The sequence below is a fragment of the Scleropages formosus genome, chromosome 6 (assembly GCF_900964775.1).
Source record: "Scleropages formosus chromosome 6, fSclFor1.1, whole genome shotgun sequence".
NCBI lineage: Eukaryota > Metazoa > Chordata > Actinopteri > Osteoglossiformes > Osteoglossidae > Scleropages > Scleropages formosus.
Genome location: NC_041811.1, coordinates 5555409 through 5575018, shown reverse-complemented (window position 1 = coordinate 5575018; position 19610 = coordinate 5555409). Strand labels below are relative to the sequence as shown.

General features: G+C 41.0%; 1 protein-coding gene across 2 annotated transcripts in view; it reads right to left on the bottom strand.

The window, feature by feature from the left end:
* Window positions 1–5661: 5661 nt before the first annotated feature.
* The window catches only part of LOC108922684 (disintegrin and metalloproteinase domain-containing protein 9-like), a 29626-nt gene continuing 15677 nt past the window's right edge, over window positions 5662–19610 (bottom strand). The window contains exons 18-22 of one of the 2 annotated variants that reach the window (XM_018732971.2): window positions 19283–19388; window positions 16926–17067; window positions 14333–14423; window positions 7019–7134; window positions 5662–6838 (exon numbers count right to left, since the gene is read on the bottom strand). In XM_018732971.2, coding sequence (XP_018588487.1) covers window positions 6781–6838; window positions 7019–7134; window positions 14333–14423; window positions 16926–17067; window positions 19283–19388 — 513 coding nt within the window. In that variant the 3' untranslated portion in view covers window positions 5662–6780. The remainder of the gene's footprint in view (window positions 6839–7018; window positions 7135–14332; window positions 14424–16925; window positions 17068–19282; window positions 19389–19610) is intronic. The other variant, XM_018732972.2, reaches the window with a different exon arrangement.

Sequence of the window (19610 nt, the reverse complement as noted above, 5' to 3'; positions counted from 1 at the left end):
AGGCCAGATGATCCCATGCAAAAGGAGTTTCCAAAAGAGCATTTCAGAAACATCCTCTTGTTCTGCACTTTTTTGGATGATTTGTTTCTGTCTATAATTTGACCATTGAATAAATTCCTTTTCATGCAGTGCACAGTGGACGGTCCTTTTTGGCATGTCTTTTTTGGGGTTCACCCCAGAAGCACTTTGTGACTTCACATCACTGGTGGTACTCTGTGTCATTTTTTGGTTGAACCTTGGCTAAACAATAAAATATTTTGCCTTATTGATTGCAAGAGTTCTTGACATAGTGACACAGCAGGTTAAGCTGTTGTATCATGGCTCCTGAGCTGCTTGATGGGTATAGGTGTTAACATTAGGTTTACGGTTAGGTAAGATGTTTTAACCGCATAAGACATGGATGGGTGAAGACATTGTCAAACTACTTCTGTTCCTCCCTTGCCTTGGAAATCATGTGAGTGCTTGGTATAAGTTGGAATTGACTCAATGGCACTGCTATTAATCCAAATACACTAGTGAGCACTAAGGTACTTGGGGCAGTATAGCAGTCCATAGGGCAGCACTTCAGACAATCTGGCTGCAAGTCTCTCTGTATGGTTTTGCATTGTCTTCCTCATCCTCTCACAGGTTTCTCACATTCTGGGTTTTCATCCATCATTCCAGAGACCTGCTGCTCAGGAAAATGAGCAACCCTAAAATAAGCTCTTGAAGTGCCTTTTCTGAGTCTAATAGCAAAGATATGAAGAACTATTTTACAAAACATACTGACATTGCGGGTCACACCTACTGCTAACAGAAATTAGCTCAGCTCTCCAGCTACACATATTAAATCTGTGTAAAATATCGCGTTCAAATTGAAATCAGGAAGTTGGGGGTTATGAAAGAAAAACATTGACCATTGATGAGTCATTAAGTCATATGGTCTTGACAGATTTAAAGAGATAAATATACTTATATACTGGCTCCGGTTCCCCGTGACCCCGTATGGGACAAGCGGTTCAGAAAATGTGTGTGTGTGTGTGTGTGTGTACTGGTAGAAAAAAAAGATTTCATTTCATAACTGATTATCGGTTTTAATTAATAATTAATTTTGAATTTTATATCAGATTGTCTATTCATGGGTCATCATATAAAGGACCGTAGCTGATGTTTAAAACATGTCTTCCTTCGTGAATGCCTTTGTTAAATTTGTTTTCCTTTTGTATTTGTACTTTTATTTTGTCATATTACTGTAATGGCATACGGTCATTCAAGGGGGCTTTTATTTCGACACAGTCTCGTTTTCCCAAGAGCCATGCGTTTAGAATTGCCGAATTAGTTTAATGCGGTTGATGCACAGATATTACTTAGCCCAGTCTGTGGTTGGCTGCATACTCAAAGAACTAAAGAATTTATTTAATATAAGGATTAGCAACCCTCCGAAGAGGCACAAGGTTTTTACATGTAATGTATTGTTGTAAATGTTTTTTTAATTTTATTTTGTATTTGTTTTCTCCATGGAAATTATAATGGTTATGTTAGGGCTGACTCTGGTTGCCGAAGGATGGAACGGAAACGTTAAACATTTGTGTTTCCTTTTTTTACCAGCTCTTGTTGGTGGAGGGTGTCAAGTTAGTTTCAATAAATCAACTAAATCATCAGTTTTTCTGATATTCCAGCCACGTAAGGGATTGTGCAGTGTATGTGGAGGAGGACAGAAGCCTCAACATTGAAGTGTATAGGAAACCCACGCACACAGATCAGCATCAGGAGGATTTTCAACAAACACCATATCCCTGTGCACTTCAAGCCCAGCAACACTCTGAGGCAGAAACTTGTTCACCCCAAAGACAAAACACCTAGGCAAAAGCAGTGTAATGTAGTTTATGCAGTTCAGTGCACTGAGGAATGCACAGACCTGTATATTGGTGAAAAAAAACAACCCCTTCATAAATGCATGGCTCAACATAGGAGAGCTAGTTCTTCAGGTCAGGACTCAGCAGTCCACCTACACCTGAAAGACAAGGGACATATTTTAGCCAGAGAAGACAGATGGTTTGAAAGAGGAGTGAAGGAAGCCATCTATGTAAAATTGGAAAACCCCTCTCTGAACAGGGGAGGTGGACTGAGACACAATTTATCAACCACATATAATACAGTTTTAGCATCTGTCCACAAAAAGTTTCCCACCCATTCACACCTTGGGTCTGGTGGTTCTGGCCATTAATAGGTCGTTAAGTACTGCTAATTGTAGAAAAACAGAACACCACCCAGGTTGATTTCAATAACATCCTCCAATTGGCAGGTGATTATTGGGTTGTTAACAGACCCCAGTCATGTGAGTCTCAAACGAGCTCCACCCTTAGATGTTTCAAGTTTAAAACCAAAACTCCCCATCAGTCTTTTAGAACTGAAGATCCACTTGGATGAGTGGTGAAATGTATTCAAGAAAATTCATGCAAGTTCAGTTGCCTTTGTTCTTTTAGCTTTGGTTTTTTTTTTTAAAAAAAAAAAAAAAAAAAAAGTTGTTCAAGCAATGATATTTTCTATAAATCTATGCAGATGTCAAAAGTAGGCACTGAAGAAGCACAATAAGAAAAATGTAAACTCCCTTGAATAGTGAGCTGGAGGACACTTTTAAGGATGTCATAGACTACCAGGAAACACACAGATGGTTCACAGAAAACAGTCAGATGGTTCTTGGTTCACATTTTGCAAGAACTCCCATTAGAAGCACAAATCATGAGGCTGGAGGACTTTGAAAACATTCAAGAGTTTATTGTCATGTATACAGTAAACAGTTTGTTACACTGTAGAATGAGATTCTTACTCAGCAGCCTATGGTAAATTATAAGGATATAAGGAAAGAAAAACACAAGGAGAACAGATAACAGAGGATGTAAATCACAAATTTACAAAAATTACTATTAGTGCAAAAATCCAAGAAACGAGGTTATATATGTATATAAAGTGTGCAGTGCGCAATGTAAACATGGAATTCGTACATGTGCAAAGTCCTGCAGCGGTAGATTGGGCCTATTCACAGTTGAGGGAGGGGTGTGAATTTGCGTACTCAAGGTATGCGGAGGTAGTCTGTGGTCTCTGATGATATTGGCGTTGTGGATGTGTATGCATGTGTGGGAGGAATGGGGGGTAGTTGACACCTCTCAGGCTCAGAGGGTGAACTGTGTCTGCTGTGATGGGTGGAGAGGCAGTGGATGGGTGTTGTTCACAAGCCTCATGGCTTGTGGGTAAAAACTGTTTTTCAACCTTGAGGTTCTGGCTCTAACACTCCTGTAGCATCTGCCTGATGGTAAGGGTGTGAAAAGGCTGTGCTGGGAATGACTGTTGTACTTGATGATGTTAGTGGCTCTCCTGATGGTTCTGGCCTGCTATAGGCTCTCCAGTGATGGTAAGGACGTTCCAGAGATGGTTTGAGCAGCTTTCACCACTCGCTGTAGCGCCTTACGATCCTGTACTGTGCAGCTTCCAAACCACACTGTGATAAAGTTGGTGAGGACTCTCTCGATCGCACACCTATAGAAGCTTCTGAGGATTTGGCTTGGCGTGCCAAATTTCCTCAGCCTTCTCAAGAAATGCAGACGCTGACGTGATTTCTTTACCAGATGTGTTGCGTTGTGAGATCTTCAGTAATGTGAACACCCAGGAATCTGAAGCTGCTTACCCTCTCCACCACTGTCTCACCAATATGCAATGATGAGTGTTGCTGTCTCCTTCTCCATGGATCTATTATCAACTCCTTTGTTTTGTTGACATTGAGCGGGAGATTGTTGTCGTGGCACCACTTCACTAGGTCAGCCTGTATGCCGACTCATCGCCTCCCATTATCAGTCCAATGACTGTCGTGTCATCAGCAAATTTGATGATGTTAGTGTTGTTCTGGGAGGCCACACAATCATGGGTGAAGAGTGCGTAGAGCATGGGGCTCAGATGGATGGGCTCAGTCACAGCAACAATGGATTCACACCTTTCTAGCCAAAGGACATGAGTGGAAGGCAGAACATTATGGGGGTATACTCTATCTATGTGGTCACCAAGGGTTGACATGAAGAGCACTTAACAATATCAGGGAAATTTTTACTGCATTACAGCAGATCAAAGCTACTGAAATACAAGGGGAAAAAATGCTAAAGAGAAAACATTAATATTCACCTTCAGTTTGCATTTGTGGTTACAGATGCTGTAGATGGTTATGTATAAAAGTGTGCAATGTGCAGGAGAGCAGAATTGCATCCAAATGTTGGAGTGAGAGTGCTGTCACATGCATCTGTACTGCCGCTTGACCCTGAGGGTAATCCGGTGTCTGTATCTGATGCTTCTTGTCTGTAGATGAGGTACTTTTGCTTATTCTGAGCTATACTGTACTTTGTTTTGGAGAAATGTCTCCTGTAAATGAATAAATGTAAATGTACAACAAAGGAACACAGGACACAGATATTGACTACTGAGTAACAAACCACTTCCTTTTGTCTTGCTTGTGATTTCTGAAGGATGCAGTGACCTTAATATTACTGAATGTATAAATATGAAAATTGATGCAACTTTCCAAAGTAAAAAATTATCAATGTACTTTTAAAAAGCAAGCCTGTGCCTGGTCTGACCATTTGCTAAAAAAAAGTTCTGTGACTATATTTTAAAAGCTGTAATTTGACAAAAGGCAGACAGCAAAGAGTGTGTTCACAGGGAAAAGGAGAATGTCTAAGAATATATACCTGTTGATTACCGTTAAACTCAGAAAGCCTACAAAAGCCTTAGATAGAGATGATCCCCCTAAAAGGCAGTCAGGTTTTTCAGTTATGCTGCCCTTTACTGACGACCCTGTCTCGCTATAAGATATTTTATCTCTGTAAATATCTTGCATGTAACAAACATTGTTGGGTTGTATGTAAAATATTAAATATTTCCTTTATGACTGTAACTAGCATTTCTGAAGACAAACTAGCAGACCTGATTCCCATCCCCTACATCAGAGTCACTTCTCTTAAAGACAGCACACTTCAGATCAGATCTAATAAAGAAAAAATATCTCACAAACTACAGAATGGAAGTCTTTTTCTTTCATTTTAAAAATGTTGCTAGGTTACACGTTTTCAGTACAGTACTGTATTGTCTACTGCAATTAGAAGCATTTTACTGCTGCCTGCTGGAACTGCTCTGAGTCACTGTACTACGATAAGTGCATACAGTATAGCAAAATGTACTGTAAATATCTAAAATGTTAAAAAATAATGCATTTTTGTTTTTGGGTTTTTTTCTTTTTTTTTTTTTGTTAGACTGAATATTTAACATCAGACCAGGGAAATTAACAGTTGTCTAACCACCCTACAGTTTTTCATTATCTCTTACGAGGGGGGGTGCAGTGGGTTTGGCCGGGTCCTGATCTCTGGTAGGTCTGGGGTTCGAGTCCCATTTGGGGTCCCTTGTGATGGACTGGCGTTCTGTCCTGGGCGTGTCCCCCCCCCCTCCAGCGTTGTTCCCCGTGTTGCCAGGTTAGGCTCTGGCTCGCTATGACCCCGCTCGGGACCAGCAGCTTCAGCCAGTGTGCGTGTGTATTCCTTATAGGAAAAACAGTCCTGCTTTACTTATTTACCGTATGAGACACACTTTTCGTTCCATTTTGAAATATACCAAGTACCAACAGTGAATCACTTTTGCCTCCTTTAAACACACACAGACTGTAATAAGAGATATATTTAATTGTAATGGCTGATTGCATGGTTGAAAAATTGTTACACCAGCCAAAGAGCATTCCTCTGACAGCAACAATAACAGCAGGCATGCTGAATCGTGGCGCGAGATGAAAGAAATGGTAGTGAGACCCTGGATTTGAACTGTCTAACCTCACAGGAAAAACATACACATTCATCCATACAAATCAAATAAAAATCACGCCAGTTTTTTCTTAACATACAAAATACATATAAGAAAGTGACAGAAAACTGTTATTTCTGATTCCAGTGCCAGGTAGGCTAACAGTCCGCATGTTCATAGAAAAGAGCAAGAGTGCAACACACACACCCCACAGCATATAAACATCTGGTTATTATGTGAGAGCACAATATTATTTATTCATTTTGCGTTGTTTGGTTGATCGGCATTCTGATATGGAGTGAAATTCATAGCTTGTAATTTCATCAGTTAACCCATGCACACAGATGAATTCTCACACCAAAGCAACTCATGTCAGGTTACGCCTTCAGCGTCAAGGCAACAAAACACTTTCTTGGAATCAAACTCTTTTCAACACAATCTGACACAGTCCTCAGCTGCTCTGCCAACTACAGGCCGTGTTACTGCGTGCATACATGCGTGAGGATTTGGAGGAGCGCCGTAGTTCAGTGAAACTGAACGTTTTTCAGAATTCTTTAACATCCACAAATAACTCATTTCATACAGAGCATAACCGCAAAGTAGCGACTTAAAAAAACATACAAAGAGCAACACCAGCACAATGGTGTTCACAGAAATATAAACATTTACCAACATGTGGGAAAGATGGAAGAAGTTTTTTTTTTTAAAAAAAAACACATGGGCACTTTCAGTGAGGGAAACATTACATCATTATTACATCATTATCAGTACAGTGCGTCCAAACGATGGAAGATCTTAAAGGTGGTTCACACGTTCCCAGACCTGAAAACACATCCAGGTTTCCTGAAAGGTGAACCCTGCTGAGATTCAGCACAGTGAGGGTCAGAGGTTCAAAGGCCAAGGCTGGTTGATCAGGGTTCCCAGGGAAGGATGCTGAGCAATGAAGCCTCCATCACTTCTCCTCATGGGCTATACTGGGGGTGGAGGTGCCGGTCTTTGAGGTACTAGCTTTGGTGCAGCTGTGGGTCTGAGGAAGACAAAGAGGAAGAGACAGTCAAATGGAACCCTACACTCTCTATGAGTCACTGTTCATCCTGCACCTCTGAATAAATTTGTTCAAGTCATACTCCCTTGTAAGTGGGACACAATACTAGAGAACTCCTAATGAACAAGATAGTCTCAGCACTTGAGGAAGACATCAGGAGACCTGATGACGTCAGGCAGGTTGGAAGTGGAAGATCCTCCTGGTCGGGGAGGGAGGAGTGGCAGTTGGGGCTTGGCAGCTTGTGTCAGAGCTGAAGATGTCCTGCTTGCTTGCCCAACCTGCACAGGACAACCACAGGAGCACAAGTGAGAGGAGAGCGCATACTGATAACAGGGTGCACAGATAGTACTGGACCCTCAACAAGTAGAGAATGTAGTGGCAAGATACTACTAGAGCACCAACAACTGGAGATAGTAGAGGAGAGATATTACTGGACCACTGACGAGTGAAGATATTAGTGGAGAGATATTACGGGAGAGACAGTACTGGGCCATCAATAACTCACCCCAACAAAAAAACACCTGAAAGTAAATTAAGTAATTTAAGTCAGCTTTACAAAAATTACATCAAAAACTATGAATGCAATAAAAGGAAATAAAAATACAGCATTATACAGACATGGTTTCAAATACAGACGTGTCACTTAACAGTGAGATGTTCTGAGAAATGCGTCGTTAGGCAATTCTATTGTTGTGGGAACATCATGGAGTGTACTTATACAAACTTCAATGGTATACCCTACTACACACCTAGGCTATACTGTATAGTATAGTTTATTGCTCCTAGCAAAAGATGCGGTAAACGTAAGATTTATGATGCTGCTGCCGGCATAACACAGCATACTGTTTTACAGTAAACTTTTTATAAGTAGAAAGAGTATACTGTAAAATAACAATAAAAAGTACAGTAGAGTAAATACACAAACCAGTAACATGGGTGTTTATTATCATTATCAAATATTATGTACTGTACATAATTCTATGAGCTATACTTTTATATGACTGGCAGTGCAACAGGTTTGTTTACACCAGCACCACCAGGAACACGCGAGTAGCACACTGTGCTATGACGTTATGGCAGCTTCAATGTTACTAGTTGACAAAAATTTTTCAGCTCCATTATAATCTTATGAGACTGCTGTCGTATGTATATGCGGTCTGTTGTTAAGCGAAATGTCGTTAAGTGGCGCATAACCGTACAACTTCCTTTATTGAAAAAATGAATCTTAAATGCTTCTCTCACCGAATCTGAACTCAAAACATCTCTGACTGCGCAACTCAAGCCAGCTATATTTCTGAAACGAAAAGTTCACATGACTGAATGAGGGTTATCTGTGTTTGCATCATCAACACTATAAATGACCAGGGTTGTGGTCAAGAAACCAGAGCAATATTTGCTTAGGAAGAGGAACTTATACACACACACACACACACACACACACACACACACACACACACACACAGAAACTGCTTGTCCCGAGTGCGGTTGCGGCAAACTGGAGCCTAACCCAGCAACAAAGGGCGTAAGGCTGGAGGGAAAGGGGACACACCCAGGATGGGATGCTATTCTGTCACAAGGCACCCCAAGCGGGACTTTAATCCTAGACCCACCAGAGAGCAGACCCAGTCAAACCCACTGCACCATCGCGGCCCCCCTCAGGAAGAGGAACTGCATAAGTTAGTACTTCTTAACATAAAATAGAAAGATATATGTTTCCTTGGAATAGAATCATCTTCTGAGTAACAACAGTCATCCCTCAGATAACTAACAAAATTCATTCCAAAAACTATGTGAATTCTAGTAAAACAAACCCATAATTTCCATTCATTTCAATGGGGAATGCAAATAATGCATATCTGAGGCACACAATTTCACCAAGATTTTCACCAACATAAAATTCCCACCTGAACTTTTAAACACAAACAAAATCAGAATTCCAGACCAAGTCCACAATATCAAAACTGCTCTGGACACTTTTAAATTCAGGTTTGAAGCTCACATATTCAAAACTGCTTATACGTACGTAAGACATCTGTAAGATCCCTTTTCTGACCCCTTTCCCATTCATCACTTATATTAGTCTTGTTTTCTGTCTCTTTTAAAAATTGTTTTACTGTTTAATTGTTTTACTCTGTTTTTCTTGGATGGCACAGTGGATAGCAGTGCTAGATTCCCTCCAGGTTTGACTAACTCCGGGTTATTCCACCCAAAGTCCAGTCAGGTAAACTGATGATCCTAATTTGTGTTTATATGTCATTGGATTAGAAAGGCCATGTGGGTCTGTTTGTGTGACAGTGTGAATGAGTAACTGCCCTTTGATGGACTGTCATTCTGATTTGGTGAAAAAAACATTTAGGATTTCTCATTAGGTGAGGACAAAAAACTGAAAGTGCCATTAAGTTAAGGAAGTCACATGTTACAGAATGGTGTTTTTTTTTTTTTCATTGCTCAAGGAAATTGCATTTACAGCTTTCAGTTTTGCTTTATTATAAAATTGACCCTCCCAAATGTGTCTGCTTGATTAGAGTCTTGGTTTAGGCTTTTTTGTGTTTGGGTTATATGAGGGCTATCCACAGTGATTCCAAAGTTGGTCAAGACTGGTTTGAAGGAACCTTTGGCCCTCATTAGAGTCAGTGTCAGCTGTTCAGACCTCACTTCCACACCAAAGCTGAGAAAGGCCTCCAGCTGTGAGGTCTCTGTATGTCCAGGGTTTCCTGGCTGCTGTCAATTGGATGGTCTATGACAGCCTCCCAACTGGATGAGTTTGATGGCTCCAGATCAGGAGCGGACAACCATTGGCAAACAGCCACAGGTATCCATTTTGTACAAATGTGCACATTTATTTATCTGTTGTTTGAGCATTCGTCATTGTAAGATTATTTATTGGACTATTTATCCATGGTATTCCAAGCTCAACAGCTGCTGCGTGTGACAACTTGGGGTAAAGCTAAATATTAACACTGCAGACAATGCACCACAGTGATGAACTTCTCAATTAGTTAGTAATTAGTAATTAGTTCATCTCCATTGAGTCACGGTCCAGTAGTATCTCTCCACTAGTATTTCCTTTGAGTCACAGTCAAGTAGTATCTCTCTACCAACATCTACACAGTTTAAGTCCAGTAGTATCTCTCCACTAGTATCTCCACTAAGTCACAGTCCAGTGGTATTTCTTCACTAGTGCCTCTACTGAGTCACGATCTAGTAGTAAGTCTTTATTAGCATCTCCACTAGGACATGGTCCGGTGGTCTCTCCAGTATTATCTCCATTGAGTCACAGACCAATTGTATCTGTCCATTAGCATCTCCACTGAGTCACGATACAATAGTAGCTCTCCATTAGTATCTCCAATGAGCCACGTTACAGTATTATCTCTCCACTGGTATCACCACAGCCTATCATGAAACTTGCTGGATTAAACTAGCTATATTATATGTGCAGAAGGAGAAAGGCTGGAGAACAGCTGTAGAAAGGGTGGTGTGGAATAATATAGCATGTACAAATTGTAAGGTCCCAGGTAAGGTAGCTTAAGGCTCAGCTGAAACTCTACTAGCCATGTCAGGACAGTTGTTAATCCACTCTAGGATGTTTCTGGTCTGAGTGTCCCAAACTGAGGATATGATACCCATTCCCATGATTCCCACACTTCATACTCTCTCTCTCTCTCTCTCTCTCTCATATATATATATATATATATATATATATATATATATATATATATATATTCTTTTATTAGCCCACTCTACTTTTTTTATCTGTGTCTTGTCACTGTCATTCTGTATGTGCTGTGGAAGTTTCTGTCACCAAGACAAATTCCTTGTATGTGTAAACATACTTGGCAATAAAGCTCATTCATTCATTCATTTGGCCATGCTGTTCCTTTCTATCCTGTGAACACCCAAGGTATTTTCCATTTTGTTCTGTTAAAGCTCTGAAATTCCATACTTCAACTCATGTACAGAAGATTACCAGACAGACAAACTCAGTGATTGCATTCTGCTGGCATGTTTGGTATTGGATTCTGATGACAATGTCATAATATTATTGGATGGAGCTAAATGTGTAAGTAATGATTACGCTTCTATTGTATATAAGCTTGAGACATTTACACAATTCTCTGAAATTACTTGAACTCCTTTATTGCATGCAATAATGCTGTTTGACTGAACTGAATAAGTAATTAAAATTTTAATATGGAAAAGACTTTTGCCGAGTTGTTCTTTCAGTCTCTTGGCATCACACATAGGATTGAAACACCATGCAGGCTGAGGGATTTCCCAGGAGTGCCTGACACCAAGCCACAAGCCAGCATAATATTAAGGTATGGGAAAGCTTCTTTTAAAGCTTCCCATTTAGTGTGGTTTGCACACAGGTATTTCCCTGGGTTTGCCCCTAAGGGTGCCTGTGACGCAATCATTTTTTAGAACAAAGATTTAATGCAGTCAAGCATTTGGGTTTGTGTGTGGGGTTCTGTTAGTTTGTTGTCTTGTACTGTTTTTGTTTGTACTTTGTAGAGTGTGGATAAGTCCTGGGTAGCCAATTCCAGGATGTGGGTGGCTTGGCCTGCGTAACCAGGACTAGTGGACTGCCGAGTGTCGCAGTGTAACCAGACCCTGCTAATCAATGGTTTGAGGGTGTCTGCAAAGCTGAGAAGCCTGACTTCCTCTGAAAAAGGTATTGTTTTAATTGTTGTTCATGTGGTTGTTTTCTGTCATTGTCCTATGTGTTGTGGGCCCCAACTGACCACGTGTTTTATTACAGGTAACCAGGGCCAGGCAAGATTAAACCTTAGGGTTCATATCTGAGAGTGTCCACTTTCATAGGTAATTCTCCAACAACAGAACCCACAGTGCATGAAAAAAAGAAGATTCAGGTTCATTTGGTACATGTTCTATTTGCTCAGCCAATCTCAAGACTGCTCCTCTGTCCTCCGCTGCTGCTTATACTTTTAGGTATGGAGAAGTATTTCAGGTATTCCTGTATTCCGACCCCCTGGTTTTCAGCCTATGCCAGTCCAAATGGGACCTTTGAATGGGAAACATACCTTCCCGCACTTCTGAAAATTTATTACGGAGAGATCCGATATGTAAAATGAAGTGTAATGGGAAATGAAAGTAAGTTATTAGTGAGTTCATTAGTGAATATGGATATGACTGAACCAGTGGTATATTGTTGGAGATGTTCTGACCTTATGTTTTCTCTTTTCTTATACAGCAAGCTTGGAGAACTTTTGTCCCTGGTTCCTGCCCTCCAGCCGCAGTATCTGCTGTGACCTTTCTGTCCCCACCTTTTGTTCAAATGACTTATCCATACCACGACGACCTCATAAGATGTAAATACTTTGTATGGGAGTACTTTGTATAATTCTCTTTGGCCCACAGGGGGGCCTGTGCTGAAGTTGTGAGAAGATTCAGTCCTGTAATGTTCCATACAGAATGCTCCACATTACTCTTGTTGAGTATCCTGGGTACCAACCTCAAGCTTTAGGGGGGGAAGGAAGGGGAGAAAAAAAAAAAAAAAGTACTATAGGTAGTGACCTTGAGACGACTGAAAGTAGCCATTTGCCCCTACTGCCTCTGCTCAGCATGATTTATTCTTACTAGGGCTGCTGTCTACTGTGTTTAACTTTGTGAGGTCAGTGTTGATGAGGTGCTTTTCATGTTATTTACTTTATTCCCATTGACACAACTGATGTGGTTATGTGTTTAAATGGATAGTCACCACAGATTACAAATGCAATGAAATTCATATTTTTCACTTTAAATGTTAACATATCTGCTAAAGGGGGGGGGGAGATCTCACATTATAAAATTCTTTAGTATGTTAACTTGTCAGGCTGACTATGACATTTCAAGGGCATTACTAGGTGAATATCATGACCAATGAGCAATAACAATAATCATGTAAATTGTAAGATATAATAGTGCTTTACAATATGCAAATGATACCTTTATTAAATGTTGACTGTGTGGTGAGTCCTTTAAAATGCACATTATGTTGCAGAGATAGCTGGAATGCAAACCTGCATTTTCTCAGTTGCATGATTCCCCTTTGTATTTCATGCATTCATTCACATCATGAAGTGAAATACATACAAACCTGGGCTATGTGAATAAAAATACAAAAATTCTCTTTTTATAATATACATAGTATTTTGTAGTACAGGCATGTATATTCAATGAGGATGAAATTCTATGAATTTCAGTATTTTTGGGAAAAAGAAGTGTATATGCTTTGCTTAACTCAGTCCAGAGTGAAGCAAACATCCACCCAGAAGAACTACTGATACTTCCAGTGGTGACTGAGCCTCGGCCATATTCCTACCCCACTATGCTAATTATCTCATGCAGAATGCTCTTGCAATGGCCTCCTTACTGGAAAGACTCAGTCTCGAGACTGTATAAAGTCTGAGAGGCGTTAACGCAGCACTGCTGGGTTTCTGAACTTTTGGCCATAAAGAATTACCTCACGCAGGACTACCTCTTGATTGCGCAGGTAGGTACCTGCCCAATCATCACAACAGTGTTCCAAACAATTCCAAACTCATCACCAACTTGGCAGACAAGATCCATGAAGAGGTCTGAAAAACAAGGACTATGACTAGAGGGAGTGACTGTTTGGCTGGTGACAGACTTTGCTAGGTTCCTTTAGATACAGTTCTTTGCAATATGCTTGTGGCTTTATTCATAGTAACTGCACTTTCTTGTTACAAACCAATATGTATAATTTGTCTGTCTGTGACAGCAACTGCTATGATTTCAGTTAGTACTCCCCTCGCTGAGAAGAAACTTTCCCAAATGGAAGTATAAAACACCACATGTCACATATCTAAAGCTGAAGGCATAGCGGCCTGTTGATTCAGAGGCTATTGAGTAATTTCAGTTTCGGCAAAATCAACCTAATGGGGTTTTCTTTTTGGACTTTCCTAAGTATGCTGAGCTGTTGAAAAAAGCTCTGGAAAAAAAGCACAACAACGGGGGGGGGGGGGGGGGGGGGGGGAACGTGAAATAATGTAAAATGTGCCAATGCTAATGTCCCAGCTAAAGTAGGTTAAGACCTAGCTGATACTGTTCTAGTCATGTCAGAACAGTTATTAGTCCACTCTGGAATGTTTTTCAGTCATTCTCAGTTTGGGAGACTATGATACCCATTTATCTGTCCATGCTGTTCCTTTCTATCCTGTGAACAACCAAGGTATTTTCCTGTTTTCTTCTGTTAAAGCTCTGAAATTGCATGTGATGCGATATCGAAATATTACTGGATGGTGGTACCCATACATGTGAAGATCACACTTCTGCTATGGTATATGACTTTTAGACATTTACTAATTTTTGTGAAATTATATAAACTCCCTTACTGCATGCAGTAATTCTGCTTGGCTGAACTGAATAATTAGTTACACTGAGTTGTTCTTCCACAGTGGGGGGGGGAAGAGGAGAAAGAAAAAAAAAAAAGAAAAACTGAAGGGGGCTTACAGAGCTACTCACTCCTTCCTTGGATGTATGGCTGAGTCCTCCCATCCGTGGGGGCTCTTGCCAGCTGCTGCTCTGGGGTCCGCAGTCCGCTCTACATAAAGAACAGTCAGCTGAGGTGGGTGTCACCCATATACCTTCCACTAAACTCATACACACTGCGGTACATGGTGTAACACCAGAGTGTTCTCTCAAGAAGTAGTGTGACATGTAGCTATATTCACTGTAAAATTAGTTTAATGAAGAGTCATGTTATTAGCTGATCCACACCAGCTCCAGTTAATAGGACTACCGTTTGTGTACTTAACCAATCCATAGTGCTGCCATTAACACACTGATGTTAATGAATGACCGCATCTAAAAAAACTCTCCTTCTGTTGGTGAAATGAGTTTTTGTTCACTGAGTTGTATGTCACGCTAGAGAAAAAGTGTCTGTTCAGTGATTAAATGTAAAATGTTGTAGAGTACAGGCAGTCCCCGGATTACAAACCAGTTCTGTTCCTAAATCTGTCTTTAAGTCGAATTTGTACGTAGTTTGGAACAGTTAGGTATGGTTTGTATCTAACGTTAGTTAGTCAAATGCTTGTCTTAGGATACAGTATATCCTTCTATGCATTAAAAAAAAAAAAAACCACACACTTCCAGATACACCAAAGCAACTTTAACATAATAATACTGTAATAATAAAAATGATAACAAATGTTACTACAGTACTTATAATGGGGGCGCGGTGGTGCAGCAGGTTTGGCCAGGTCCTGCTCTCTGGTGGGGCTGGGGTTTGAGTCCTGTTTGGGGTGCCTTGCGATGGACTGGCGTCCCGTCCTAGGTGTGTTCCCTCTCCCTCCAGCCTTGCGCCGTGTGTTGCCAGGTTAGGCTCTGGCTTGCCGCAACCCCACTTGGGACAAGCAGCTTCAGCCTCTGTGTGTGTGTGTGTGTGTGTATATATATATGAGAGACACACACATCAGGACAGAGCCTTTTACATGCGCCATTATTTTTGCTTTGTCCTTCAAAATTGTCCCAATCGTTGACCCACTGTAGCGTAACGCTTTGAGTGTTTGATGGCGTTTCAACTTTTTTCCGATCGCTTTATTATTTCCACTTTAGTTTCAATCATGATCGTTTTCCTTGATGCATCACCGTCACTTGCATCACATTTACACTTTGGTGCCATGGTTACCAGGACAACACCACAAAATAAAGACCAATACAGTAACACACACGAGACACTTAACAGCAACATGGTCCGACTGAAAAGAACTTAGTCTTTGTCCAACCTTGGGCTCACGTGCCCATGAGCTGACAAACCGCTACAGACATGCAATGTTTTCATGCATATCGCAAAGTGGCACCCGTTTGTTATTAAGAACCATTGCATGTAATTCAAATGTTTAATATAGGAGGTTTTACAGGGATGGGGGTGGTTTGTAACTACGGGTTGTAAATAAGTTGGACTTTGTAACCCGGGTACTGCCTGTACTGTAGAACAATAGAAGTAGTCTTGCTATAGGAGCATTACCCCCAGGTGGCAGAAGAAGACAAAAAGGGGGAAATCAAGTGAGTTGAATGTCAGGACACACAGAAAACTCCGCTCATGAAGACAAGAAAAAAAAAAAAAAACAAGGGAGGACCCAATGGGAGGCATGGGAATGGTTCACACAGGGCATCTCTGTTTCTAAATGTATAATTCCCAGTTCCAGAGAAGTAGACACTGTGTGTCTCTACACAAGATATCTGTGGATCCACTAAAAGTCTGTACTTTCTACCTACTGCACATGGTCCAAGTTCTTCCATTCTACCATGGAGTCATTCAGTGCCCCATGAAATAGCTTAGGCCAATGCAAAAGAAACTATCTAGCTCGTTCCTATCAACACCCATGTCCTGACAGGCATCGCCTTTGACCACCACACCTCACCTTGAGCATGTTGAGCCCATAAAACCGGGGTAGCCCATCTACCACGAGCTCTCCAGCCAGCACCAGCCCAGGCTCAAAGGTGGATCTGGTAAACTCCAATCTAGGTAAGGTAGTCACATTACTGTTTTGAACTTTCATGGGCGTCTTTTATTCAGATTGCCAAATTGGTTGAAGAAACTAAGCAATCTGATGCATTAGTGACCCCATTAAGAGCCCAATGTTTTAGACAATGATAGTAATATCTCAGTATCCCTTGGGCATCCTGGTCCCTTAATCAAGACATGGCTGCAAGGTATGCATGGGTATCCATAAAGACAGCGTTACAACAAATTCTGAGGCTCGATCCTGCAGCCATCATGACTCTGTGGTATCTACTCTCCTGGCACTGCAATATGATATTTGTATTTCTTAAAGCTGGCTTTAAGATCTTGGTTTATTCCATTGGGAAAGGAACTAAGTGAGTGGGAATCTGAGAACTACACAGGGAGTTCAGTGTAGATATCCAAGTCTATTAAAGGGTACTCAGTACTCACTCATAGTGCTATAAATATCCAAGGCTACAGAAAGGCATTCAGTGTTGACTTGCAGCCCTGTAAATATCCAAGTCTACTTTGGGGTACTCAGTAGTTTCTCACAGCCCTGTAAATATCCAAGTCTACAGAAGGGTACTCATTACTCACTTGTAGCCCTGTGACCTCTTCTTCAGGTAGAATCGCTGGCGTAGCTGATTTCTCCTGAAGAACACATACAGGACGAGGACCAGGGATGGCAGTACAGCAAAGAAGAATATCAGCAAGCCATCCCGCAGTGTTGTGTCATTTTCTGTGTGGGAAAAGTTCATGCACGTAAATACATACAGATGCTCCTCGACTTACGATTTTTCCACTGTATGATGGTGAGCTCTTGATCAACATTCAGTAGAAACTGTACTTCAAATTTTGAATTTAGATTTTTTTCCCCCCGGGCAAGCGATATGCAGTCCGATACTCTCTTGTAATGCTGGGCAGCGGCAGCAACCAGTATCTCCCAGTCTGCTATGCAGTCACCATACAGATAGCCCCCTGTATCTGTGTTGTGTTTTGTGCAACCATGATGTCACAGAAACATTGTCTGTGTCTCTAGCTACTGGTGAGAAGATGAAGAGGAAGGCAATTACGCTTGAGGAGAAATTCAAGCCAACTGCCCAGCATGAAGGCAGCAATCCCATAATGGCCATCACGCATATACTAGGCTATGATGTTCGGCAGGTTAGGCACAGTGCCGTGAAAAAGTATTTGCCCCCCGGATTTTTTTTTTTTGCATATTTGTCACAGTTAAATGATTGAGAACAAACTAATTTTAATATTACACAAAGATAACCTGAGTAAATACAAAATGCAGTTTTTAAATGATGATTTCATTTAATGGAAAAAAGCTGTCCAAACCTACCTGGCCCCATGTGAAAAAGTAATTGCCCGCCCCTTGTTAAATTATGAATGAACTGTGATTAACCAAATTTTTGGAAAGCTGAGTTAAATTTCACTTGCCACACCGAGGCTTGATTACTGCCAGACCTGCTGAATCAAGAAATCACTTAAACAGAACCTGTCTGACAAAGTGAAGCACATCTTAAAAAGCAACATATCATGTGGCGATCTAAAGAAATTCAAGAACAGATGAGAAAGTACTTGACATGTATCAGTCTGGAAAGGGTTACAAAGCCATTTCTAAGGCTTTGGGACTCCAGCGAACCACGGTGAGAGCCATTATCCACAAATGGAGAAAACTTGGAACAGTGGTGAACCGTCCCAGGAGTGGCCGGCCTACCAAAATTACTCCAAGAGCACGACGACGACTCATTCAGGAGCTCATAAAAGAACCCAGAACAACATCTAAAGAATTGCAGGCCTCACTTGCCTCAGTTAAGGTTAGTGTTCATGATTCAACAATAAGAAAAACTGGACAAAAATGGCATTCATGGGAGAGTTCCAAGGCGAAAGCCACTACTGACCAAAAAGAACAGAAAGGCTCGTCTCACATTTGCCAAAAAAAAAACATCTTGATAATCCAAGACTTTTGGGCAAATATTCTGTGGACTGATGAGACAAAAGCTGAACTTTTTGGAAGGTGTGTGTCCCGTTACATCTGGCGTAAAACTAACATAGCATTTCATAAAAAGAACACTATACCAACAGTCAAACATGGTGGTGGTAGTGTGATCTTTGCAGCTTCAGAACCTGGACGACTTGCCATAATTGGTGGAACCATGAATTCTGCGCTCTATCAGAAAATTCTGAAGGAGGATGTCCGGCTATCAGTTTGCGACCCCAAGCTCAAGAGCACTTGGGTTATGCAGCAGGACAATGATCCGAAACACACCAGCAAGTCCAATGGTTCAAAAAAAAAAAAATTAGGGTTTTGAGGTGACCTAGTCAAAGTCCGGACTTAAATCCGATTGAGATGCTGTGGCATGACCTTAAACAGGCCGTTCATGCTCGAAAACCCTCCAATGTGGCTGAATTAAAACAATTCTGCAAAGAAGAGTGGGCCAAAATTCCTCCACAGCGATGTGAAAGACTCATTGCCAGTTATCGCAAATGCTTGATTGCAGTTGTTGCTGCCAAGGGTGGCACAACCAGTTATTAGGTTTAGGGGGCAATTATTTTTTCCACATAGGGCCAGGTAGGTTTGGACAGCTTTTTTCCCTTAATAAATGAAATCATCATTTAAAAACTGCATTTTGTATTTACTCAGGTTATCTTTGTGTAATATTAAAATTTGTCTGATGATCGCAAATCATTTAACTGTGACAAATATGCAAAAAAAAAATTAAAAAAAAAAAATCAGGAAGGGGCAAATACTTTTTTACGACACTGTATATTAAATGCCTTTTCAACTTACGATGGGTTTTAAGGAACGTAACCCTACTGTAAGTCGGGGACCACCTATACATACGTACACACAAAATTTGTGAGAACAAAGCAAGATCAAGATGCAAAAACCTGTAGAAACGGTTGTGGTATGGCAGACAGTGACAGCCACAGCTGTGATTCCTCACCATTCCAGGTAGGGCCACTGTCCACACTGCCGCCATAACCTCTGACCTCACAGGTTGGTGGAGCCCAGCCACTATCACAGTGACAGTTCTTATTGCTGTTACACACCTGTAAATATCCAGACATGTATACGTCTGTCATAAGTGAAGAGAAATGCGCCGTACACGGGCTCCTTGCGTTATGAAATGTCAAGTAACATATTTTCAAAGATACATTGCCCAGTTTGTTTTTAATTGCATTGTCTTCACTAAAGTTTCTGTCTAACAGAACAAGTGCACCGTGTTTACCTGCCAAGCAGACATATGTTGGTGAAGTGCACCCAAACTGAGT